The sequence below is a fragment of the Manis pentadactyla genome, chromosome 4, assembly GCF_030020395.1.
Source record: "Manis pentadactyla isolate mManPen7 chromosome 4, mManPen7.hap1, whole genome shotgun sequence".
In the NCBI taxonomy this organism is placed as follows: Eukaryota; Metazoa; Chordata; class Mammalia; order Pholidota; family Manidae; genus Manis; species Manis pentadactyla.
This window is the reverse complement of record NC_080022.1, coordinates 26,696,099-26,721,688: the sequence shown is the minus strand read 5'-3', so window position 1 is coordinate 26,721,688 and position 25,590 is coordinate 26,696,099. Positions and strand designations below refer to the sequence as shown.

The window sequence follows — 25,590 nt, the reverse complement described above, 5'->3', positions numbered from 1 at the left end:
GAAGAATACGTTAAATAATTTTCCAAATTGGCTATATCAGTAGTAGCTGTTTCAATTTGTGTTAACTAAGTTGAAAAATGGTATCTCATTTTAATTTGCATATCTGTAAATTACCAGTGAAAACAAATGTTTTCCACATGTTTGTTCACTTATTCTAGCTGTTTATTGGGACCTTGGTAATTTTTCTTTTAAAATTGTATAAATTCTCTCTGTATCAAAGATATTAACCACTTAACTTTTCTTTGCAATTATTCAGTTTAACTTTTAATTTTTGTTGTCTTATTTTTTCATATGGTGATTTCTAATCTTAATGCTGGAAATTTATTGATATTTTGTTTTGTAATTTATTATTAAATCTTAGAAACTTCTGTTCCTGACAAAGATCTGATATACATTCTTTTTCACATTCTTTCAGGATTTGATTTTAAAATATATTTATCACTTTAATCAATTTGGAATTAGCTTGCTACTTTTTTGGTAAACTACTTGTTGCCATTTGTTGAGTTACTTCTTTCTTTTCTCATTGATTTCTGATGTCCTCTTATGGTAAAAATTCATATACATGGGATCCGTCTAGGCACTATCTTCCTCCATTTTGTGATTCTTTAAATTCGAACTCTTTTTTACTTTTAAAATCAGTACAAGTGGTCAATTTAGCTGCAAAGTGTGATAAATGCCTTCAAGACTATGGTAACTGTGTGGAGAAAGGCGGGAAGGACATTTAGTTCGCTGTGGGGGGTGGAGATGACCAAGATCAGGTAGAATATCATAATAATTTCAGCCTAAGACTCTTCCACCCTCCCCCAATAAATAAATAAATAGATAGAGAAATAATTAAATAAATAAATGTACTACCGTCGCAGCGTGCTATCCTTTTTAGGGAGGAATAGCAAATTATTATTATTATTTATTATTAAGGTATATAATAAAATATACACTCTTATGAAGGTTTCACACAGAAAACATGTGGTTACTACAGTCACCCATATTATTAAGTTCCCCCCTATGCCCCATTGAAGTCACTGTCCATCAGTGTAGTAAGATGCCACAGAATCACTACATGTCTTCTCTGTGCTACACTGTCTTCCCCGTGACCCCCACACCATATGTAACAATCATAATACCCTTCAATCCCCTTCTCCATCCGTCCGTTACTCCTCCCCTCTCCCCTTTGGTAACTGCTAGTCCCTTCTTGGAGTCCGTCTGTTGTTTTTGTTCCTTCAGTTTCAGCATGCTATCCTTGAACAAAGGAAAGCAGAGTGAGACACTATGGTTAAGCCAATGTTTCTGCTCTTGAGTGAGGCGATCTAGATTCTGATTAGAGCTGAAATTTACCCATGTTTTGAAATCAACCCTTCCGAAAGGTTATTTGCTTGGAGGCTCTGTAACAATAGAGTAATGGAGTTTGTGCTGTTAGCTGCGTTCCAAAGAGATGGAGGAAGTGGCACGGCCACTGAGACACCTAGTGGTGAGGATCTTTACGGCATCCTTAGTGTTTGCCCTTTGGCTCCGTCTATGAATCACTTATTACAGGGGACTGTGCGTTTGGATTGCTTAGGTCCCCTCTTTCCTGTTCCCAAACAAAATAACTTGAGGCCCCTATTTTGTGCATGAAGCTCCAGAGACAAGCTCCAGGTGGTGTCTGGCCATCAGAAGATTGTAGGAGTTGAAAGACCAGTAGTGGCGTCACGATTTGAGAGATCCGGAAACTGAAGAGCCTCTGCAAAGTTGGAACTATGAAGCTAAATTAAAACAAATTAAGCTGATCGACATAGTTTCTCAGGCCCTAGGATACAGTTGAAGGTGTAAATTTAGTTGATTGCATTAATATTCATTAGGGAGTAGCAATGTCTTCCATCAAACCTATTATCTCCATCCCCCTTACCCTTTTAGGCCTCATAACAAGTCAAACCAGAGGATAATTACACTTTTTATTTATTCTAATTACGGTTTTGAATTGTAAGTTCACCACATTCAGAGTATAACATGGTAATGATTGTATTACATCCCATCCAGCGTAATTTTCCACATACTTGAACCACAGTTATATTTAATATCTGAGATTAGTCACTTATGACTAGGGCCATTCTTCAATGGCTTAGAAAAGGAAAGATTAATTGTTTGATTCATTCATTCAGATATACACTGAGTATCCCAGCACCAGGCTCTAAGGATTTGGTGGTTAAAAGAGAATCTCACCTCTCTTGGCTTGCACCTAGTTGGTGGCGACATGGTGAAACGGAATCATCGGTAAATATGGGGCCCATTAGGGTGCCTCCCTCAGGAAAATGGTAAAGAAAAACTGAAATAAGCCAGCATGCCAAGTACAATTTCTGCTTTCCTGACAAAACCAAGATGAAGAGTTGAGTTGTGGGGATCTAGCCCTGTGGTTCTTGTATGAAAACAGTAGTGGTGGTGTCTGGCCATCAAGACTGAAGGAATTGAAAGACCAGTAGTGGCGTCGCGATTTGAAGTATTGCTAGATAGAAATAAATGGGTTAATTTATGTAACAACAACAACAAAAAGAGAATCTCAGCCATTGCCCTGATGATCTTACAGTCTAGAGGGTACGATTTAGAAAGTCTACACTAAGGTGGGATGCGTTGTAGGAGAGGGAAAGCACAGAGTGCCAATCAAATACAGCAACTTGGTCTTTGGAGGTCAAAGAAGCCTTCAGAGATGGGCTGGTATAAATCAAGTCCGGAAAGATGGATGGGAGCTAGCCAAAAAGTGGGAAGAGGTTGACCAGAGAGAGATTATTTCAGACAAGAGGTTGACAAATTAAAAGAATTTAAGGCAGTGTGACTTAAAATTCACTGGTTTTGAATCTTATCATATGCCTTTCCAGCATCCACATGCTTTTTCTTATTTGATTTGTCGATAGGATATATTAGTTTAATACTTTTCTTCTACTATCTTAATAACTTTCCCAATATTAAGACATCCCAGTGTTTTAAGGAAAGCCCTCATTTAGTTATGGTGGATCATTCTTTTAATCTGCTCAATTCAAGAATAGGCTTTCTTATAAAATGCATTAGAAACTTCCTTGCCTCTTCAGAGTACACTAACAAGATTTTTATTACTGAACTCCGTTTGTCTTCTGGGTAATAACACTCAAGCGCTTTTAGAAGCCTCTGATATTTTTTCATAACAATAGCTAGTACTTATGGAGCACTTAGAAAGTACTAAACACTTCATACAATCTTCACAACTTCCCTAAGGAGTGTATATCAGAAAAGTGAAGGATACTGAGACAAGGCTCTGGATATGGAACCCAAGCCTGTTCTTCACCATTATGCTTTCATTCATTCATTCAACACATGCTTATTAAGCATCTCTGCTAGTGTCTGTGTTAGGTACCAGTGGTGGTCTTAAAGAACTCAAACAGAATCCCAGTCTAACAGAGACAGAAGATAAACAAGATAAATACAAATTGTGAAGAAAGCTATCACATATATTACAAGAGGAGAGGCTTACTTTAAATGTGGTGAGTGGCAGGGAAGGCTTTTCTGAGGTGACATTCAAGCTGAGATACAACTCTGCAGAAAGTTGAAGAGCACTTCAGGCTGAGTAAACAGCAGGTCTAAACATCCTGAGGCAAAAGGCATGCAACAAATTTGATAAATTCTAAGAACAGATAGGGGTTTCTTATGAATGGGGTCAGGGAACTAAAGATATAAGACAGGGGAAGCAGAGAGGGGTCAGATCAAGTCAGGCCTTGTAGATCTGGGGAATAGGGAAAGAAAATGATATCTGAATTATTTTTTCTTATAATACTGCTCTAGCTACCATGTGCAAAATGGATTAGCGAGGGCCTAGAAGAGAGTCAAGGGACAAGTTAAAAAGTGGTTGCAGTAATTTAAGTAAGAGATGGAGAGATGGAGGTGAAACAGATTAAGTTTTAGTGGTAGAAATGGAGAGAAGTAAATGGATTTGGAGATAGAACTGATTTTTGGATTTTTGAAGAGGATAAATCCTTATTTTTTATAAACTAGGTAGTAGTATTTACTATGCTGGGGAAAATTGGGGGAAGGAACAAGTTAGGTTGATAAAATCAAGAGCTTCAGTTTGGACATATTAAATCTTACATGCCAGCTAAACTTCCAAGTGAAGATACCTGATAATTAGATATATGAGTTGGGGACTCAGAGATCTACTCCACCATGGGAAATACACATTTGAAGATTATTAACATTTAGATGGTGTTTGAAGTCTTGAAGAGATTTAGGTAAGGAGAGAGTTTATTAAAGAGGGCTTAGAAATGAGCCTAGAAATATCTCAGCAGTCAAAGGCCCTTAGGAGGGAGGAGTCAGCAGAGAGACAGTTCACTGAGACAGCATGAAAATCTTAAGAATGTGACATCACAGGGGTTGACGAGAAGTGTTTCATGAAGGATGCGATACCGTCTGTGTTGAATGTTGCCAACAAGTAAAAAGAGATGAGTGTAGAGAGGTGTTTATTGATTTGGCAACACGTGAATCATTGGTATTCTTGGCAAGTTTAAGAGAAGGGTGGACAAATTGGGATGTTTTGAAGAGGAAATTAAGGTGAGGAAATGGAGACTCTTAGTGTAGGCAACTTGTAGTTTTGTTATAAAGAGGAGTAAAGAAATGAGATAGGATAAGGGGAAGATTTTATTTTTAATATGGTAATGATCCATTAGAAATAGTTGGTGATACAGCAAGGGAAAATTCTTAAGGCATGAGGAGTGGGATCCATAGCACTAGTGGGAGTTTGCCCCTTGACAGGAGTAAAGACACATCTTTCATGGTTTCAGGAAAGAAAACAGAGAAAATGGGTCCCAATGCAATAGGCTTGTGGCTTTCCAGTTGGATGAGAATGTTCCTCTCCAATGATTTTTATTTCCTCAAAGAAATAAGAGAAGTAATTAGTTATGGTAGAGTGAAAGAAGTACAGGAGTTGAATGGAGAAAGCATGAAATACACTACCTCTGCAAGTGGAAAGTGAATTTACTAGGGAAATTCAGTAAGATTTAAAGGAAAAGTCTAATGCCATTTTAAGGCTTGTGGTTAAGAATTTAAAGTGAAAAGATAAATACCATATGATTTCACTTATATGTGAGATCTAAGAAACAAAATGAACAGAAATAGATTCATAAATACAGAGAATAAAATGGTGTTTGCCTGAGGGGTGAAAGGTAGAGGGATGGGTGAAATAGATGAAAGGGATTAAGAGGTACAAATTTCCAAGTATAAAACAAATCATGGGGATGAAAAGTACAACATAGAGAATATAGTTAATAATTTTGTAATAACTTTGTATGGTGACAGCTGGTCACTACATTTATCATGGCGAGCATTTTGCCGAATATACTTGTCAAATCACTATGTTGTACACCTAAAACTAATACAATATTGTGTGTCAACTACTGTACTTCAAATTAATTAATTAATTAAAGTGAAGACTTCAACTCTCTCTAAAGAAGGTGAATTGTTGGATCCAACTAGAATTGGGGTTTTAGGAGAAAGAGAAAAACGAGTTGTGTTTGCAGGCAATCATGACATTTAAACTGGGTGACACAAGTTATGAATATACAAGATTGTGTGTGTGAGAGAGTGACAAGTAATACTTTTGGAGGTTTTGATGGAGTCAAAGAATCAGAGTTACTATGATACAACAGTTAGGATTCTTGAAATAGAGATTTCAGAGATGGCGTAGTTACTGGTAAAAACTAACACAGGGATGACCATGATGAGGTGGGATGGCTCATATAGGATGAAAGGAAAGGAAAGAAAGAAAAGATTGTGAGGTGAGGTAAGAAGGTAAAGAATTGAGAGTATTGGGTGATTATACACATAGATGTTGAATGATGAACAGGAGAGGTGGAAAGGAAGACAATGAGCCATGAGTTGATATTGAGAGAGGAATGATCCACCAAAAGGACCATAGATGAGGTAAATTGGAGGGGTATTAAGGGATATGGTAGGTGTACTTCAGAGAAGTTGGAGAATTTGAAATATAAGCATGTTGCCCCTTGGTTGATTCCATATAGGTATGTTAATATTGTAATTTTAAAGATCTTAATCTATTCATAGTTGTGGGTGATAGTGGAATTAAGAAAGATGTGATATTCCTCCTGTGATTTGTGTTTGTAGATTAGTCAATTCACACACACAAACATACAATCAAGGCCCTTTTTTGTAAAAATAAAGAGTGCACTAACTTAAGCCTATTGCTAAATTCATACCGCTAGAATAAACCTATGAGGCTCCAAAATAAAAGCAGTAAGATTGTGTGTAATAGGTTAAGATTTATTTCTCTAATTTCATTAGCTCAGCACAAGGTAGATAGATAGTGGGCACTTAATGCTTTGAACAGGAAGAACATCTGTTATTTTCTGGGCCAGGATACCAGCAGGCTGCTCGTAGGTGCAATCAAGAAAGAAAAGAGCCCTTTAACTTCTCTCCCCAGGAGCTGATAGGGACCTGGCTCTTTGCTTTCACGGGAAAAATGCCCTGGAGAGCCCATTCAAATTGGTCCCAGCAAATCACAGCGGCCTACAGCCAGCTCCTTTTCAGTTCATTGGCGAACTGGAACTTCAGGCTCTCCAAGCCTCCTGCCTCTCATTAGGGAGCCAATAGGAAAGACTAGCGCTTCGTAACTTAGTGTCATCAAGCACCGCAATTTTAATTGGCTATTGGAGCTGCCCATCGAGAAGCAGGCGGGGCCACGCCCGCTGGCCTATATAAGAAGAGGACAAAGGCGGTGCGCCGCCTGTGTCATCCGCCATCTTGTGCGAAGCAAGGTGGCCTCCACGTTCCCTGAGCGTCTTCTCCGCTTCTGCCTCGCCCGCCCCTTGATCACAGACATGTCTCGGGATCGGTTCAGGAGCCGTGGCGGTGGCGGCGGCGGCTTCCACCGGCGCGGAGGCGGCGGCGGCCGAGGCGGCCTCCATGACTTCCGCTCGCCGCCGCCTGGCATGGGCCTCAATCAGAACCGCGGACCCATGGGGCCCGGACCGGGCCAGGGTGTCCCGAAGCCACCGATCCCGCCACCACCACCACACCAACAGCAGCAGCAGCCGCCGCCGCAGCAGCCACCGCCGCAGCAGCCGCCACCGCTTCAGTCGCCACCGCATCAGCAGCCCCATCAGCAGCCGCCGCCGCCGCCACAGGACTCGTCCAAGCCCGTTGTTCCTCAAGGACCAGGCCCGGCTCCCGGAGTAGGCAGCGCGCCGCCGGCCTCAGGCTCGGCGCCACCTGCCGCACCCCCGACCTCTGGGGTCCCGACAGGGCCGGGCCCCACCCCGACCCCGCCGCCTGCTGTCACCTCGGCGCCCCCCGGCCCGCCCCCGCCCCCGCCACCGAGCAGCGGGGTACCCACTACCCCGCCGCAGGCCGGGGGCCCGCCGCCTCCACCTGCAGGGGGCCCGGGGCCGGGGCCTAAACAGGGCCCAGGATCCGGCGGCCCCAAAGGCGGCAAAATGCCCGGTGGGCCGAAGCCCGGCGGTGGCCCGGGCCTGAGCACTCCTGGCGGCCATCCCAAGCCGCCGCACCGAGGCGGCGGGGAGCCCCGCGGAGGCCGGCAGCACCACCCGCCCTACCACCAGCAGCACCACCAGGGGCCCCCGCCCGGTGGCCCCGGCGGCCGCAGCGAGGAGAAGATCTCCGATTCGGAGGTGAGTGTCCCTTGGAGCTACGCGGCGGCTTCCCTAAGATGGCGGCGTTCCTCTCCTCTTTCCCTTCCTCCTCCCGGGCCTCCATTTTGTCGGAGACCGGAAAGGGCTCCTGCGCGCGGGCGGCGGAGGGCGGGGCCGCCGCAGCGCGGCGGGCCGCGTTGGGTCTCGGAGTCGGCTTTCCGGCCGGAGAGGGCCCAGAGAGGGTGTCGGGAGCAAGGAGGCGATGAGAAGCTGCGGTGGACCTTCGGATTCTGGAGGTTGGGGAAGAGTAGAGCGTGAAATACAGGGTTGGAAAGACCGAGGGGAGTTACTACGCTCTTAAGAGCGCAGGCGAAGGTCGCGTCGGTGACACCAGGATTTTCATCATGTAATACTTGGTCACCGTTTTAGCTTTTTTCTGCTACGGTCCGGATTTGTCAGGGACAGTCAGTAGGTACAGCAGAAGAGGTTGCTGCTGATGTAGTTTATTCTGTAGAGAGGTCTGTTCTCTAGTGTGTGGATGATTTGGGCTGTTTGAGGTTAGGATAGTGATTAGGTTGAAAATAACAGTAGAAACTTGACTTTGACTTTAAACGGAACAAAAGAACAACCCGGTTCATAACAAGAAGTTTGGGAAAATGCAAATTACTGGATTTTTTTACGTGCAGAGGCCATTGGTGTCAAAATTCCCTTCCTTTTTCATTAGGGGTTTAAAGCCAACTTGTCTCTGTTGAGGAGACCTGGAGAGAAAACTTACACTCAGCGTTGTCGGTTGTTTGTTGGGAATCTACCTGCTGATATCACAGAGGATGAATTCAAAAGACTATTTGCTAAATATGGAGAACCAGGAGAAGTTTTTATCAACAAAGGCAAAGGATTCGGATTTATTAAGCTTGTAAGTTTGAATTTATGTAAAATTTAAAGGGATTTTTTTTCTGTTACAAAAATACGGATTTTTAAATGAACAAGAATAAATTGGTCTTTAAAATTTTCATCATTCTTACAGAAAAGTTGGAACTCCTGTATAGTGCATAATTGTTGGTATCTAAGAAACCCAGGGGAGTTGGGTTTTTAGGCATTTAATAACCTACCCTGAATAGTGTCAGGGAGGGCTGCCTTGATACTTGAACTTAGCTGGAGGAAGAATAGGAATAGGACTTAGGCGTATCTGTTTCCGAATGTGCGTTAGCCAATTTTGAAGTATTGACATGAGTGTGTCTGATGTTTTCAGGAATCTAGAGCACTGGCTGAAATTGCCAAAGCTGAACTTGATGATACACCCATGAGAGGCAGGCAGCTTCGGGTTCGCTTTGCCACACACGCTGCTGCTCTTTCCGTTCGCAATCTTTCACCTTATGTTTCCAATGAACTGTTGGAAGAAGCCTTTAGTCAGTTCGGTCCTATTGAAAGGGCTGTTGTAATTGTGGATGACCGTGGAAGATCTACAGGGAAAGGCATAGTTGAATTTGCTTCTAAACCAGCAGCAAGAAAAGCATTTGAAAGATGCAGTGAAGGCGTTTTCTTACTGACAACGTAAGTTCTTGTGCTTATTCTTCTAATAATTTCAATTTGTTAACCTATATGAGGAAGTTGCAATAAAACTGGAACAAAGTTAAGTTAGAACTGTTTTTTGTATTAGAACTCCTCGTCCAGTCATTGTGGAACCACTTGAACAATTGGATGATGAAGATGGTCTTCCTGAAAAACTTGCACAGAAGAATCCAATGTATCAAAAGTAAGATGGATTAAATTTTGGTGGGCAGTTTTTAAATTTAAGTGTACATGAGACTTGATCTAGTAATTTTTCAATTTGCCCAGGTGGCAAAACTCTCAAAAAGATTTGTTTTAAAAACCTTAGGCTCAGAAAGTAGAGCTTTTGATGGGTGATTGAAATACCCAGTGTTTGTTCCTGAGGTTGGGCAGGTACCTTCCAATGCAATTTTGTTTCATCCTTAAAGTTTACACAGTGTATAGGCATCCTCGTTTTTAAGGTTGGGGAAAATAATCCTTGGATAGGAATTTAGTTAGAAGAAACAATTAGGAAATGAGGAAGGTAGGATTTCTCTTCATTGACCAACAATGTTTTCTGTTACTGTATATCATTCTGGGACATGGATTGTTTTTTCTTGGCTGTGAAGAGATTTTTTATGAACCACAGTGGTGTTTGCCTTTGGTATACTTTGCAAGTGTGATAAGCTAAGGAAAAGACTAGTGTTTTTGGGGAATCAGATAGTATTTACTGTGTGCATCCATAAATAGGTTCATGTTTAAATATTGTCAGGGAGAGAGAAACTCCTCCTCGTTTTGCCCAGCATGGCACATTTGAGTATGAATATTCTCAGCGATGGAAGTCCCTGGATGAAATGGAAAAACAGCAAAGGGAACAAGTTGAAAAAAACATGAAAGATGCAAAAGACAAATTGGAAAGTGAAATGGAAGATGCCTATCACGAACATCAGGCAAACCTTCTGCGTCAAGGTAAAAGGCCTGTTGTGTGATTTTGCTGATGGGATCCATAGCTTTTTGAACTTAGTAGAACCTCATTAATGTGAATCCAAAACAAAATTTTCCAATGTTCAGATCTGATGAGACGCCAGGAAGAATTAAGACGCATGGAAGAACTTCACAATCAAGAAATGCAGAAACGTAAAGAAATGCAATTGAGGTAAAATTTTGTTAAACTCAGCCTTTTGTTCTGCATTTATATTTACATTTAGAGAATAAGTGTACATTTAGAAAACAAGTGTACTATGTCAGTGTTGTCATAACACTTAAATAGGAATAGACCGTAAGATTTTCATTAGTGATGTTTTCTTTGTCAGACTGCCTGGAGGGTTATAGGTTATACTCCCAGACTCACTCTCAAGGCCTTTGTGTTTACTCTAACATAGACTTTGTAAAGCTAAGCTCTTGGGCAAAACTACTAGCTTTCTTCAGATTAATTTTAAAAGACGTGGATAACACTTTGGTTATCATGTTGGATATTTCCAGGCAAGAGGAGGAGCGACGTAGGAGGGAAGAAGAGATGATGATTCGTCAGCGTGAGATGGAAGAACAAATGAGACGCCAAAGGGAGGAAAGCTACAGCCGAATGGGCTACATGGATCCAGTAAGTAAACTTCTGTTTCAGTCTAATTGGTCTACAAAACTTGTAGGTACCTAAAATTAAATTTTACTCAGTTAAATACAACATTTCACATGATAGCTTTTTTTTTTTTTAAAAACAAGTACGTTAGATGTACCTTGAGTTTCATCTTTTCTAGCAGGCCAAAAGACTTTATTGGTTGGGGAGCAGCTTTAATAGTTTGATAATTAAGTGTCTAAGTGGTTTCAGAATACTGATTTTTAAAGTTGCCTTAATCTTTTTTTTGAAAGCTTAAATTTTAAATTACAGAAATTTCTTAGCTATCAAGAATAATTGGAATTAGGTATATGAAGGGGACTTTTTTCTTTCAGAGAGAGAGAGACATGAGAATGGGTGGTGGAGGAGCGATGAACATGGGAGGTAAGCATGAAAATCACATTAATATTACCATTAGAGAGCAATATTCTGGTCAAATTGTAATGAGCATTTTTGTTTCCTAGATCCCTATGGTTCAGGAGGCCAGAAATTTCCACCTCTAGGTGGTGGTGGTGGTGGCATAGGTTATGAAGCTAATCCTGGAGTTCCACCAGCAACCATGAGTGGTTCCATGATGGGAAGTGACATGGTAATGTATCCTGTGGGACGTAGTACAAAGGAAGTTCTCATTTTCCACAATTTACGTGTGTGTGTTTTTGTTTTTTTTCTTAAAGTAGGTATCTGGACCTCTTTTAGTTCCCCTATCATGTAAATCATAATATTGAGGAATACTTTGGCAACATAGAAGAACTCAGGGTTGGTAACCTAAACAGATAGGTTGCCAACAAGAAGTCAATGCTATCAGTAGTATGTTGGAGTTACCTGGCAATAAGTAGACTTAGGTCTTTCCCTTATATTGCTTGTGTACTTTTACACCCTAGTGCATGGCAAATCCAAATTCTAAATGTTAGATAATGTACCTGATTATTCTGCATCATGTGAAAGTAATTGAATGGCAAAGTGTCATTCATTAAGTCGGTATTTGCCATAAGTATGAATCAGACTTGCATTTTGCAGCTTTAGGCATGCTTTAGTGATGTGTAGGACTTTGACCTATATTTGACGTGGCTTCTACCCATGAAAAGGGAATTGTTTAGTGTTTTGACTCGTCGTTTCCCACCTGTTGGGCCTGTCCATAAAGGTGTACACCTTCTAAAATAAACTGACGCTTCTACTTTGCTACAGGGTAGTACAAACCATTGATAATTTTAAGCATACGAGTTGTGTGCATTTGATCTGAACCTTCTTTATGATAATCATATTTTAGCTCTATAGTTAGCCTATCAAGATGCTTTAGAACAACTGAGAATTGGTCTGAGTGACTGTTAGGGCTTTATGAAACTTTAGAGAACTGAATATTGGCTTTAGAGGTGGGTTTAGAGGACAGTGCATTTTCACAACTGAATTGAATCTGATTAGTTCACCTAGAGGCTTTTGGCAAAGGGAAACTGCAGCGTGCCATTCCCTAGATTGATTTAGCAAATAAGGAACATAAGGATTTAGTATGGGGCCTCATCTATTTGAGATCTATCTAAGGCTTCTTGAGAATTAGAACTGTAAATAGTTGGTTGGCTTAAATGCAGTACTATTAGCTTTCTTCAAATTGAATTTTTAAAATGTGGGTAACGCAATTTGGTTTATATGCTGCTTAAAATGTAGGTTGTAGGTGTGTATCAAATTTGTAAAATCTAATTTGACATATTCCCACAGTTAAGGTTCTATATTGCCTGGGGTTCTAAGAGACTGTAATAACATGATGGTGAAACCCCTCCAAATTTTCTTCTTTAGCTTTTTGAGCTATAACTTAAGTGTACAATGTACTAAAATTACCCTAAAATTTTTAGAATTTTGAAAATAGTTGAAAAGGTTGAAATTGAAAGTAGCCCTATTGTTTTGTAGGAAACATGTTGAAATTATGTGGAGGAACAATTGAACCCTGATGTCTTTTTTTTTTTTTTTCTTTTCAGTAATACTCTTAGTAACTGATCTATTTTAAATGGAATTTGAAAGATAGTTCAGGCTGCTGTGCTTGCATATCTATCTATAGGGTTCTTCTGTTTGGGTACGTAAGGTTTCTAAGACTAGTACCTAAAACTAAACGGAGTAACGAAGTCCTGCTTTATTGCAGTCACTTTATCTTGGTGGTAGGCTGTTTGGGAGAAATACCCAGACCGTGGAATCATAACTAAGTGTCAGTGGACTTTTCAAAGACCTAACGGAAAAGTTGGGCTGTTACAGGGGTGGGCTGTATGTTTAGTCAGTTTGCAACAATACAGAACAGCACTGTGAACATAATTGTCTTCGGTTATATAGTGATGGCTCTGAAGGTGGTATACCTGTGAGAACATGGCAACACTTCTTTTTTTAATCAAGTTGACTTTGTGGTTAGGTGATTAAATCTATTAGTCTTTTATGCTTTTTCTTTTTGTAGTCTGGTAGCATTTTATTAAAACTTTGAACCTTTTAAGGTTTCTGCAACTTAGCAGATGTGTCTTAAGATCTTGAAAAGCGCAAGGTTTCTTATGCAGCACATGCCACTAACTGGTGAGTAGGTCTTTGTCACTCCATTGAGTGAATTGAATCTGTCTGTTTGGGCTTGTGAGGCTTATTTGGAAATTAAATTTCCTGTTCACACCTTGAAAGTGAGAAGTTTGCAAGCTTTTCAGTGGGTTAATCTGATGTGAAATTTCTTAAAACTCATTTTGGAATGGGTTTTCACATCTGCACTAATTCTTAAATTTTTTAGCACTACAGGGAAGATCTGTTCTTTGAAACAGGTGTATGAGAATGGCTCAAGTGGGAACATACCACAAGGCATGTATTATCGTAAACTAATTTTCAAATTACCCTTTTTTCCTTTCTATGTTCCCGGTACCTGTGGATCGACTCATTGGTGATTGTATCGACGAACGTTGACTACGGAACCTTCTAAAATATTTACTTAACACACATGGACATCAACTACATAATAATGAACTGTTAATTACTGTTCCAATAGCGTACTGAGCGCTTTGGGCAGGGAGGTGCGGGACCTGTGGGCGGACAGGGTCCTAGAGGAATGGGGCCTGGAACTCCAGCAGGATATGGTAGAGGGAGAGAAGAGTATGAAGGCCCAAACAAAAAACCCCGATTTTAGATGTGATACCTAGGCTTTCATTCCAGTTTGTTTTTTGTCTTTTCTTGTTTAGATACCAATCTTTTAAATTCTTGCATTTTAGTAAGAAAGCTACCTTTTTATGGATGTTAGCAGTTTATTGACCTAATATTTGTAAATGGTCTGTTTGGGCAGGTAAAAATATGTAATGCAGTGTTTGAAACGGGAATTTATTTTTCCTTTCTTTTTCTTTTTTTTTAACTGTATAATGTCCCTCAAGTTATGGCAGTGTACCTTGTGCCACTGAATTTCCAAAGTGTACCAATTTTTTTTTTACTGTGCTTCAAATAAATAGAAAAAATAGTTACAATATTGATTTTCAACTTTGCCATTCATGCTTCTATGCACATTAGGCTAGGTATTCTATTCTGAAAGCATGAGAGTGTCAGGCCTTCCAATGGCATATGCCATTTCTGGGAAATGTATTTGTAGGCTAAATACTTCTTTCTATAAATATTACCCCCTTGTTTTAAAACGAAGAAGTGCATATTGAAGTAGTTTCATGATTTGATTTGTTTGGCATTATAGGAAGCAAGCCGGTGCTAAGTATTTTAAATGGTTATGAAAGCAAAGCTGAACTGTAAATCTTCATTCAGGAATGTGTATTAAGGTCATGGAATGGGTGTAAGACTGTTAGCGGGAGAGAGTGGGTATGACTAAATGGATCTTTTATGGCCCTATGATCTATCCTTTCCTTGAAAGTTTCTGAAGAAAAGTGGAAAGATTTTGTTGCATTCCTCTATTCTTGTTTTTAAAAGAACAAGTCCCAAGCCCTACAAATGGCTTGTATTGAACTTCACATTTGAATTAAAGATTGTTAAACATGAAGTCTTTTCATGTATTACTTGAAGCAAGTTAAAAGATGGGTTTGGTTTGAAAAACTCAACTTTAAGAAGTTTAGTGACCATGAAGTAGGCTTAGTTATGTGTACATTTGTTCCCTGTAACTTCTACATCTCCTTGTGCTACTTACTCTTGGGCAAAGTCTGTAGGACTATAAAAATCTGTTCTCCTTTCTAAGAGCTAGTGGTGACCATTAATAACAAACAGGGTTACAGAAGACCATTCTTAATACAAAATATTTGTTAACTTGTTTTTCCATGGTTTCTTTGATGTAGCACTAAATCTGGAGAGAGTTTGCTCATGCTACACAGTACAAATATCCCTCCCACCATAAAGCTTTGGAGTGTTTCGATGGTGGTGTCAGTTTGTCAACTTCATTGAATCTCCTTACATTAGAGTAAGAAACATTTTTGAGTTAACAGATTGTTACTGTTGGCTGTTAGTACAATGGGAAACCTGCTTTTTCAGTGTGTATACTTTAGCAAAGGAAAAACTTCTAACAGTAGGTAAAGTAATTGAATGGTTTGGGTTTGTTCTTCGTTATGTTTCCATTTAAATTTGTACGTTATAGAACTCTTACTATTTAATGTCTTCCTCCTATTCACCTCTGTTCTTGATGCTAATTGACAAAAGTAAAATTCTAAATCAAATCTTTGTTAAAATGTTGAAGTTTAGTACTGTGCCTGAGTACAAAGGGAAACCTATTGTTGAAACACTTGAGCACTTTTTCTGCATAGAAAACTGGATAATAGTTAAGTTAAAACACTAGTGGGGTTTAAAGGCATGTCACTCAATTCTGGTTGTGTGACAGGTACAAGGTGTGATTTAAGGGAGAGAATCTCACTGGAAAATGTTCATTATTTCTGTTCACTGAGACACTTGGAAATGGGTAGTTCTACCATAATTTTACCAATGAGGAAGTTCTGTCTCAAGGCAAGTTACTCACCTCGTGACGTGTATGAGATTTTCTGTATGGAAACAAAGTCTTGATTTGAAAGGAGTCCATTACAGTTTGGTTGAATTGTATGGTAGGGACTCCACTAATAAATAAGGGGTGTTCTTGGGACACCCATAGAGGGTGAACTGGAATGTGTGTGGGTGGGGGCTGGTTGGGAAATGGGAAAATCTGCCTATAAAATTAATGTTTCAGTTTATTTTTCAGATTACATGCCTTTCTTTATAAGGGATGCTGGCACAGACCCCTAAAATAAGCTTTTGGTAGTACTATACCTTTGAAGAGTGGTGAAGGATGCTAATGGATAATCTCCTGGAAGTTGTGGTTTTGATTGCCTTACTGTGGGCTGTAGAATTGCTAAACGTTGTTTAGCAAATAATAATGCTTAGTTTCAACGAAGTTTTGACTTTCATCACTGAAATAGTAGGGTACCAAGGGTTGTAAGCTACTCAAATAGACTTTCAAAAAGTCTTGCAATGTATATGATAGTTTTTATTTAGTCTAATGTGAATTTAATCATCTTAAAAGGTAGTTTCCTAAGAGCTGATAGGAAACTTGGGGTGGGAACGGGAAGGTAGTATTTTCGAAGTAGTCTAGCCATTTTTCTCATTTATAGAAACCACCTGTCCCCATTTCCTCTTCTCCACTTTCTCTAGTAATTTTAAGAGGAACAGTGATTGATTTAAACTTCTAGTCTTTAAAAACTGCATTCTCTGATACTGCAGTGTAAATAGGTGTCTTATAAGCTTACCCATTGGCTCCCATGTTAGTGTAACCATAATTAATCTCTCTGCTTAGGACACTAATTAAACTCCTAAGATATAAACCCCACCACTCTTTATTAGATGTATTTTACCACTAATACAAACAGATAATAATTGGGGAAATTGTAATGTACGCCTGTGCAATTTTTATAAGTGGCATATTATGGCAGATAAAAATTTAGATACTTGGCTTTTCTCGGGCAAGCCACTAAGTTGTGGCGGAATGTTCTCTGGTGTTCTTGGACTGCAATTATGCACTATTAAAGTAGTGGCCTGCTACATAACTGCATTTAGCCAGCATTTCTGCAGTGCGTAACTGTGAGGAACGTAGTACCGCAAATGGCAATGGACATTAGGACCCGGATGTAGTATTCCTGCTTGCTCCAAGATTCTCATTGCCGACTGCATACAGGTAGGTAACAAGCAATATAATCTAACTTGGTGACTTGCTATGTACTTTTATTCCGTGGGCATTCTGACATCACACTTCTGACAATGAAATCACAGTGCAGCACCTAAACACTTGTATGGTAAAGTTAGCTTTTATCAAAACTGTGTGGGTTTGGGTTCAGAGCTGTAATTTTTCAGGCAGAAATCAGTGCTGTTGCGGTTCTCAGATAAAAAGTGCAAACTTGATTCTTTGGTATATCTGACTCAGTTGTGTGGTTTTTCTTGAGCTGCATTGTAACTGAAGATGACCTGGGATATCAGTGGTATGGGGGAGAGGGAACCAAACCATACTTGGGAAGTAGAGTGCTTTTAGCATCTTGACATGGACTGTATAGTATGTGATAGTCTCTGTTGTGGCAAACTGACCTGCCCATCGGTCAGCAATATCAATAATTTCAGAGTGCAATCTTGGTAATAATTTTGCAGATTGAGTGAATTAAGACCAAAAGTAGAGTTTTTTTGTAATGTGATTTAAAATTTTTTTTCTGTGGGCTCCATGGGAACACCTTTGTTACTAACCTGGGCTTACTAGATGGGAATCTAACGTGAAGAGTTGAAGTGATGTGACCTGTCTAAATATGTCTATACTCTAAACTTGGGGGAAAGTGGTGTGGCACATTGATAGCCTACAGTTGAATACATGTTGGGAATCATTTCCCAATCAAGACCGTCGTATTCTGTAGGATAACTGCAGATGTTCAGCATAGCTTTTTGAATTTGGTTCCCTTAGCTTTAGGGATGTGATGTTATAATCCAAAATGGTCAATCACCAAAAAAGTCTTTAGAAGCACCCTCTTTTGTTAAGGACTTAAGCTTTTTTCATCAACTTTTCCAGACCTCAATTCAACTTAACTTTGGACTCTGAACTGGTTTTTAGCTATAGTGTGCATGAGAAATGGCGTTCACGTATAACGCTTTCTGCTCTGTAACTGGAAAAATTTGGTTTACTTTGCATAAATGCTGGTGAAAACTTTTCACGACTATGAGAATTTTCTTCCAATGTATCAAGAAAAATGTCTAGCTCTTTGGCAGGCAATTCACAAGGTGGGGACAAGTTTGTACTTTGATCTGTAGTTCATTCAAGCAAATAACTTGACTTTCCTGCTAGATAAAAGCAAATGGTGACTAGCTCTCTCTGTCAGTAATACAAAGTAGATCAAACAGTGCTCAGCTTTTAGTGACAAAATGTCACCGAATTGGCATACAACGTTGGTAGGATTTTCCTGTGGCATAATCCATTAAATCGGTGGCCAACACTTGACACCGTGATGTAGTGATTGAGTGTTAAGGAATAAACCTGAGCTTTTATTTCTAAACAGTCAATAACAATTTTGAGAGAATATACGTATTACAATATATGGACTTCAGGAACATCATTGGAGTGGGGGGTAAATTTCGCTTCATTCTGCTTATTTCAAGATGAATAGGCTTTTGCACTTTCAAATGAGAAACCTGTGACTTAAGTCGATTCACTTAGTTTTGTTTGTAGTTATAATTTCTGAATCTTAGTGTAGAGGGTCTTAACAAAATCAGTCAAAAAGCTGGAAATAAATGGGTTTCAGTAATCACACTATACTGAGGTGCTCGCATTGTATTTCATAGTCTTTTCTCATTACAAACCAAGATAATTCTTTTCATGAAAATGGTCTGAAGTTCAGAAGTGTGATGCCAGAATGCATTTTCGTACTGTTAGGCCCTTGGAACAGATACCGGTGCTTTCTGAAAGATGAAAGAAATGGAATGGGTGCTCTTCACATAAGGTTGCAAAACCTACAAAGAATTCATAATAGTCTCACTTTTCCCCAATAAAGAAATGCGTGTGACTAGTTTTGGACTTCTAACTTCAATGGGGGTTGCATGTCTCCTATTGTTAATCATTGTCAGCTGCAGTGACATGATACACAGTCCTGCATTTACTACCTTTCCCTCACTGATTTTGGACAGGTTTATAGAGAGCAGGGATGTTTGTTCTGGGCCTTTATTTGGTTTTGGCTTTAGCTAATAATGTTTCAGTGCTCTGTCAGCTAGTGCAGTTCTCAAACGGCTGCCTATTATTATTATTAGGGCAAGAACTCGGGATTTGGCTGCTCCTAATCATCTGTCATTGCTGCTAGATAATGATTGGCAATATTTAAGACTCAACTGTGGAAATCTCACAGTTGGTAAACCATCAATCATAAAATTGTTTCTTTTGAACACCAGTGCTGAAAATGCAAAGATCTTATTTGGAGGGTGAAAAAGAGGGCTGGATGTAGAACAGGATAATCTGGAGAATGGGGGGAGAATGCAAAACGATATAGTATCCCTTATGGAGGTGCATGTGCAACAGGGAACTCTTATTTCATATGCCCTTGGTGGTAACTGATCAGGGAGGAGGAAAAACCTGGAACTTGAATTAAGGCTGATCTTTCTGTTTTTGTGCACTGTGGCCCTGCCAGGCATATATAGTGAATGTGAATGTATTCTCCCTCAGAAAAACTCAGATTCCTTGCTGTCCCGATGAGGCATAGCTTCCCTGCCCTGACTTAAAACCCAGTGAGGACTTGGAGAGAATGAGGGCAATGTATAGGATATTGCAGGATAACAACTGCATTGTTGTGTACTGTGGAATGGGGAGGGCACTCTTGGAGGACTCCTGCTGAAGGTGGTCAGGCCACCTGAGAAGGGAAGACATACTTGAATGGGGAGCAGGGTATGTGCTTTTATATGGAAAGAGCTGATGTTAAAACTCATTTGGTAAGGTAAACGTTGTCACATACCTTCACATAAGGGATAGTATATTTTGGGTTGCAGTCAAACTTCATTGTGCTCAGACTGGTGAAAATAGCAGTTAGGCTTTTGTATTTTAAAGAAGATCCAGTTTTGATTCTATTCAGGTGTCTACTTTATTACTTACGTTAAGAATAATTTTAGATTTTTTTCCCCCCATGAAATTTCTTCCTGTTTTTTTTTTAAATGCCGTAACTTGCCCCCCAATCTTTGTCTCTGGAATTTTACTCTTTAAATTTTGAAGTTAACTAGCATTTTCAAAATCTTTATACCCTTGTCTTTTATGTTAACTTTTTCTTATTATTCTTTAGGTAAGAATAATTGATGTTGGCTGATACTGGAGTGCTCATTCACTTCAGGTAAGTTTCCATAGAGGACTTTGGGTTTGATTTCTATTTAATGGTTAAGTAATTTGCTTTAGCTGTGTAGGGGGAAATGTGTGTCATTTTTAAGAAGTTTATCCTAACAATACTCCTATATTCTTGCTTTTGAAAATAGGTGTGTGCATGTGTTAAGTATTTAAGTGGGAAAGACAGAAGGTGGGGAATATTTATTACAGAAATGTCAACCAATAGAATTGAAAAAAAGATGCATGATGATTATGTAAAGAAAATGATCAGAAGAGTGAAAAAAAAAACTTGAGTTACTGAAGAACTGGTGTATTTTCAGAACTCAAAATTCAACTTTTTGAGTTTTGAAATCTCCTTAAGATTCTTTTTTTACTCACCCAGTAAATACTAGAGGAACAAGTATCTAGTCATTGGTAGGAGCATAAATTCCATAAATATGTGTGAAAAAATTTAGGAGACTATAACCTTGATGTTGACCAGGTCTTTACTAAGCAGGAATATAGTGGGAAAAGGAACAATAACGCCTGTGTCAAAAAAGTACCTCTTGTTGATGTCAGAATAACGTATTAGTATACTGTGCCAAGCTTGTTACTTTTTCTTTTTTTGAAATTGGGTTAAAAACAAGTATCACACTATTTTATGGGCTTTTTTAAATTGAACTATCATTGATAGACAATTTTATATTGGTTTCAAATATACAACACAGTGGTTCAGCTGTTACCTGTATTATTAAATCCTCACTCCCCTCTCTAATGCGGTTACTATCTGTCAACATAGAAGATGTTACAGAACCAATGACTATGTTCTCCATGCTGTACTACCATCCCTGTGACCAGTGTCCATTATGATTGAGAATTTTTGTGCCCCTTTATCCCCCTCACCCTACCCACCTACCCACCCCAACCCCTCCTTCATTGTAACCACTAGTCACTTCTTAGTGTATAAGTCTACTGCTGCTGTTCATTATTTTTCAAAGTGTGTTATTTTAACAAAATTACTTTCTTAATGATAGGTGAATAAGATGCTTGTTCTCAGTACATCACACAGGATGAGCCAACCAAGAAGGAGAGCTGCAGCTGTTAGACTGGGGAAGTGTCTAGGTAAGTGGAATGATTTTTACCTTTAAATTGCCTTCAAAAGGACTCTTGGGTGTTATCAAAAACAACTACTTGTGTGTGAATATCTCATTTTACCTTCCTCTACATTAAACTTAAACTTTCTTGTAGAAACTTCCTTGTTTCTATAATGCTTAAATATTCAGTCATTCACATAGCCTGAGGTGGTCAGCTTGTCTGTTGGTTTAGCTCAAGCCTCAATTTTCAATAAAAATAATGTACATGTATTCACCTCTACATAGGACCATGTAGAGAAGGATTCAAAACATTAGATATTCTCTTGTTTCTTATCCAAATAGTTAGATAGCGGGGTCACCTGTATTTGAAAATAGATGGAGAACTATAAAAGGTGATACTTATTAGAAGGGCGGTTCAACTTTGCTGTTCTAGCTGGAAAGCACTCAGGCAGTGTGAACATTTGGGTTGACATACCTGTTTTGGTAAAACTTGATTTGCAAAAAGTTGGCCCATGCATAGAAGTTTACTTACTATCCCCTCACCTGATGAATTGCATATATAGTTAGGTATCACTCAGGTTTAAAGGGCTGTCATAATCAGTTTGAAATTTGAAAAAAAGAATACTTTTAGGTAGAAATAGAGATGGTATGTAAATGAGGGCTATGTCTTTATACATAGAGAGATGGTGCCAGTTAATGGAGTGTCTTGAATGTTACAGATTTGTCTTTAAAGAGTCTGGCTACTACTAGAACATCTTACAGAAAATGGAAGTAAAATTTAACTAGCTGGGTGACAAAGTCTGGTATTGAAATAATTTCTTCATCTTATATAGGCCTTAGTTATATGGATAACTGGTTATACAGATCATTAAAAATACTATTAGTACTACATTCCTTGATTAAAACTTGGTGTTAGGAAATTTACTTGGTGCTAATTGATAAATGTTTGAGAACTTGATAACTGATTCTTCAGTCTTTTGGAGTAATTGTTTCCTTTAATTGGCAGGATCAGGCAAACTTCAGAAAACCAGTAAGGAAGAGGACAAAGAGGAATGAACAACCTAAATGTCATTAATAAAGACATTTTTAAATGAGATTGTCCTTTTATTTCTTTTTAAGTAGGACTCATTTAATAGAATTTTCTTTGTGTGTCTTGAGCTTGTTTCTAGATGACATTAAAAAGAGATGTTCTACAATATAGATGTAGAACAGTTTATACAATTCAAGACAATGTCCTGAAAGCTTTTTGGCAGAGCTACTATAGCCTCTTAATAATTAATTTGATCGCCCACCACTGTCCTATGACCTGAACTAGCCATCAGTATTGTAAAATAGCCTCACTGTAGGTTTTATTTCTAAAATAATCTTGTGACTGACCACTCCTTTACTGGGTTTCAGACATTATAAAAACTTTCATCAGGTCAGATGATGGTTGTAGGTCAGTCAGTGTATTTAACAAATGAGCATAGATGGAATTATATCTTGCCAAATAACCACTGGCTACCCCAGGTAGCAGTTTCTGTAAGCTAAAATGAACTCAGGTTTTGAATCCAGTATCATCTGGGTAGATCATCAGAATATCTATAAATGGAAGGAGGAGATGAAATTGACTAAAATCTTACCCTCTTCATTCTTGTTGCTTTAAAATTTGACAAGCTGTTACCTGAAAAGTTCTTACATGTGAACTTAATCATTTGTTGAGGTTAAGTGTATGAGATATGTTTGAAAGGTAATTCAGTTGTGTCTAGATTTTGATACTTGAGCCTCATTGCTGATACTGCAGAACTTCATGAAATGTTAATTTTATTATTTTGCTGTTACTAAGCAGAACGTTGAGATTGAGAACAGTTTGCTTGAGATTAAAATGACCACAAAGGAGGAACACAGTCACAGCAGTCACTGGTCCTGTGGAGTTTGCTTTATAGAGCTGTATATAGTCTGTATCAGGGGTGAGACCCAGATCTGAATAAAATGTCATTAATATTTTAGATAAATTGGATAAGACACCAAATTTGGCATAAGTCCTGAGGTCTGGTTTGTCATCTAGTTCTGAGGCTTCAGATAACACTAGTTCTCTAGGAGCAGTCTCCTTTGTGAAGTAGGAGACTACAGTGTTACTTAAATGTAAGCCAGGCTTCCCACAGAGGTCTCAAGTCCAGTAAGACATGTTCCCTGACAGTTGGAGGTGTACTGGGTAAACTAAACAAATCCCTTAGAGAATGATTAATAGGGAGCACAAAAGGAGCCATTTTTTTTGAGTGTGTACCTCTGAGAAGGTGGAAATTAGAATATTGGAAAAGAAAAACTAGAATCTTGAAAATTGATATTTGCTAGTCTCACAGCCAAAAGCCTTTCTAGGAAGGTGGAGGAATGTGCAATGTAAAAGCAAAGGTAGAAAACCCAAGATACACTTAGTTTGGTTTACATGGAACACTTCTAAAGGTATGATAAAAGATGCTAAGCCTGTTTGTGATATGAGTTTGAATTTAGGAAACTGACAGCAGTACTAGGTTGGAGGCTGGAATACTAGTAAAGGAGCTGCTGCTAGAGTCCAGGGGGAATGTACTGAGACACTGAACTAGGTAGAATTAAAGGTGTTTTAAGAAGTCTCAGGGTAGTCAGACTTTATGACAGCTGGCTTACTTCCAAGTAAACAGCCTGGGAGAACTGATGGAAACTTCATCACTTTTTTGACCTGGGCTTGATAATCATGAATTATCACCTGACACCCTATTGATTAAAGTAGTCATCCCAAGAAGAGGATCCCATGAATTTCCTAATTTATTTTTCACAGCCATTCACTAGTTCTAGGTGTATGCTGAGGCATACAGACAAAATGATCTATATAGTAGGAGTAGGTTGTTGAGTACTGTTGTGGATAATTTTTGTGCAGATTATTGGAGTGCACTCGGAAATACTTGGTAAAAGAAGCAGAATTGGATGGGGGAAAGTGAACTGTGTCAGAGGTCTCAGCCAATGCATGGGATGGCCCTTTATGGTTCTCGTAAATTGAGATAAATTGCCTTTTGTTCCACTGGGTATGGGCGGGCTCTGGTAGAGCTGGGGGAAGGGTGGTCATGAATTCCATGAGGTAGCTCCGTGAGCTGAGGACAATTCCCAGAGGAAGGTGTAGTTGCTATCTTGCATGACAGCTGGGGGAGTCAGTACCTCAGTTCTGAAGGGGAATCTTGTGACATACCACAGAGTCCAAAAACGACCAGTGACATGGAGTTCAGGGAAGACTACTGGGTTTCTGTAATACAGTAAGTTAAAGGAGATAACATGGTCATTTAGATGACCAAATACTATTGCCCAGATTTGTTTGGTTTCATCCACACATTAAAACACTTCATGGTCTTACAGGTGAAATGGATGTCTTGTTATGGACCCCACCCAAGAGCAGGGTCTTGGAAGTTGAACCAGCCAATGGCCAACGATTTAGTCAATCATGACTGTGCAATGAAGCCCTTAGAAAAACCTGCGAGAAAAACATTTATTCCTCTTTTGTACCCTGCTTCTCTGTTGGACAAAGACCAAGTTTTGGGGAACCAGAATTCTTCCACATAATACTGAGCCAGACCCCATGAGGATAGAAGCTCCCTTGTTTGGGACCTTGCCCTGTATCTCCATCTGACTGTTAACCTACATCCTTTATGGTATTCTTTATTAAACTGGTAAAAGTAAGTTTTCCTGAGTTTTGTGAGCTGCTCTAGCAAATTAATCAAACCTAAGGTGAGGTTGTTGGAACTTCCAATTTGTAACTGATTGGTCAGAAGCACAGGGAACAACCTGGGGCTTGCCACAGGCGTCCAGACTAGTTGCGGTGAAGGGCAATTTTGCAGGAAGGAGCCCTTAACCTGGGGAATCTTGTGCTGAGACACCATGCTTGTGTTTAAGAATTGCATGTCATGTGGGAAGACACCACCCCCCAACACATGCACATTGGAATCAGATCCAGGAACTCAAAAGGAGTTAGTGTGTAAAAAACAGCCTGCAATATGTATCGGAATTGTCAGCATAAAGGAATAGTTGAAGTTAAGGATTATAAAAAAGATTATCCAGGAAGCCATATATAAGGTGAGAAAGTCTGAGGTTGCACCTCTGAGGACACTAGGATTCAGGAGTGTAGGAAGATTAGCTCATGAGAGACCAAGAGGGTACATTGGAGAGACTGCATGGCAAGAGAAGATATTACAAAAAATTTTGGAGGCAGAGAAAAGATTCCAATACGGAGCCTAGAGTTCAACTTTGGGGAGAAAGATTTTCCATTTCTCTGAAATGAGAGGATTTGGGCATCTGGGATTACCATGTTGATGACCCTGCTTTTTGCTGTACTATGAGTAAAAAGAATGTGTTAAAAAAACAAAATGCAGCAGTCAATTTGAAGATCTAATTGGCTTTATTGATTTGTTTTAGGTTATCTTTTTGGGTGAGAGAATGATGGATTTTTTTTTAAATTTTAAGGTATTATTGATATACATTGTTATGAAGGTT

General features: G+C 39.3%; 1 protein-coding gene across 3 annotated transcripts; it reads left to right on the top strand.

The window, feature by feature from the left end:
• Positions 1–6,713: 6,713 nt before the first annotated feature.
• Positions 6,714–24,780, top strand: SFPQ (splicing factor proline and glutamine rich). Of its 3 annotated transcripts, XM_036911951.2 has the most exons (13): positions 6,714–7,640; positions 8,326–8,514; positions 8,851–9,152; positions 9,259–9,354; positions 9,901–10,097; positions 10,200–10,284; positions 10,611–10,728; positions 11,076–11,124; positions 11,205–11,329; positions 13,739–16,867; positions 19,986–20,033; positions 21,037–21,124; positions 22,103–22,192. In XM_036911951.2, exons 1-10 carry the CDS (start codon positions 6,831–6,833, stop codon positions 13,874–13,876), a joined length of 2,109 nt encoding a protein of 702 aa, XP_036767846.1. In that variant the 5' UTR covers positions 6,714–6,830; the 3' UTR covers positions 13,877–16,867; positions 19,986–20,033; positions 21,037–21,124; positions 22,103–22,192. The 3 variants fall into 3 exon arrangements, with proteins under 3 accessions (XP_036767846.1, XP_057355976.1, XP_036767848.1); XM_057499993.1 differs by lacking the exons at positions 13,739–16,867; positions 22,103–22,192 and adding an exon at positions 24,460–24,780; XM_036911953.2 differs by lacking the exon at positions 13,739–16,867.
• The last annotated feature ends 810 nt before the right edge of the window (positions 24,781–25,590 follow it).

What these genes read in the sequence shown, in the direction of transcription:
- SFPQ (XM_036911951.2), top strand. Translation starts at nt 6,831, where the DNA reads ATGTCTCGGGATCGGTTCAGGAGCCGTGGCGGTGGCGGCGGCGGCTTC. An exon ending in GGCGTTTTCTTACTGACAAC is followed by an intron (nt 9,153 to 9,258) that starts GTAAGTTCTTGT and finishes TTTTTGTATTAG; the next exon opens with AACTCCTCGTCCAGTCATTG. An exon ending in CGTAAAGAAATGCAATTGAG is followed by an intron (nt 10,285 to 10,610) that starts GTAAAATTTTGT and finishes GGATATTTCCAG; the next exon opens with GCAAGAGGAGGAGCGACGTA.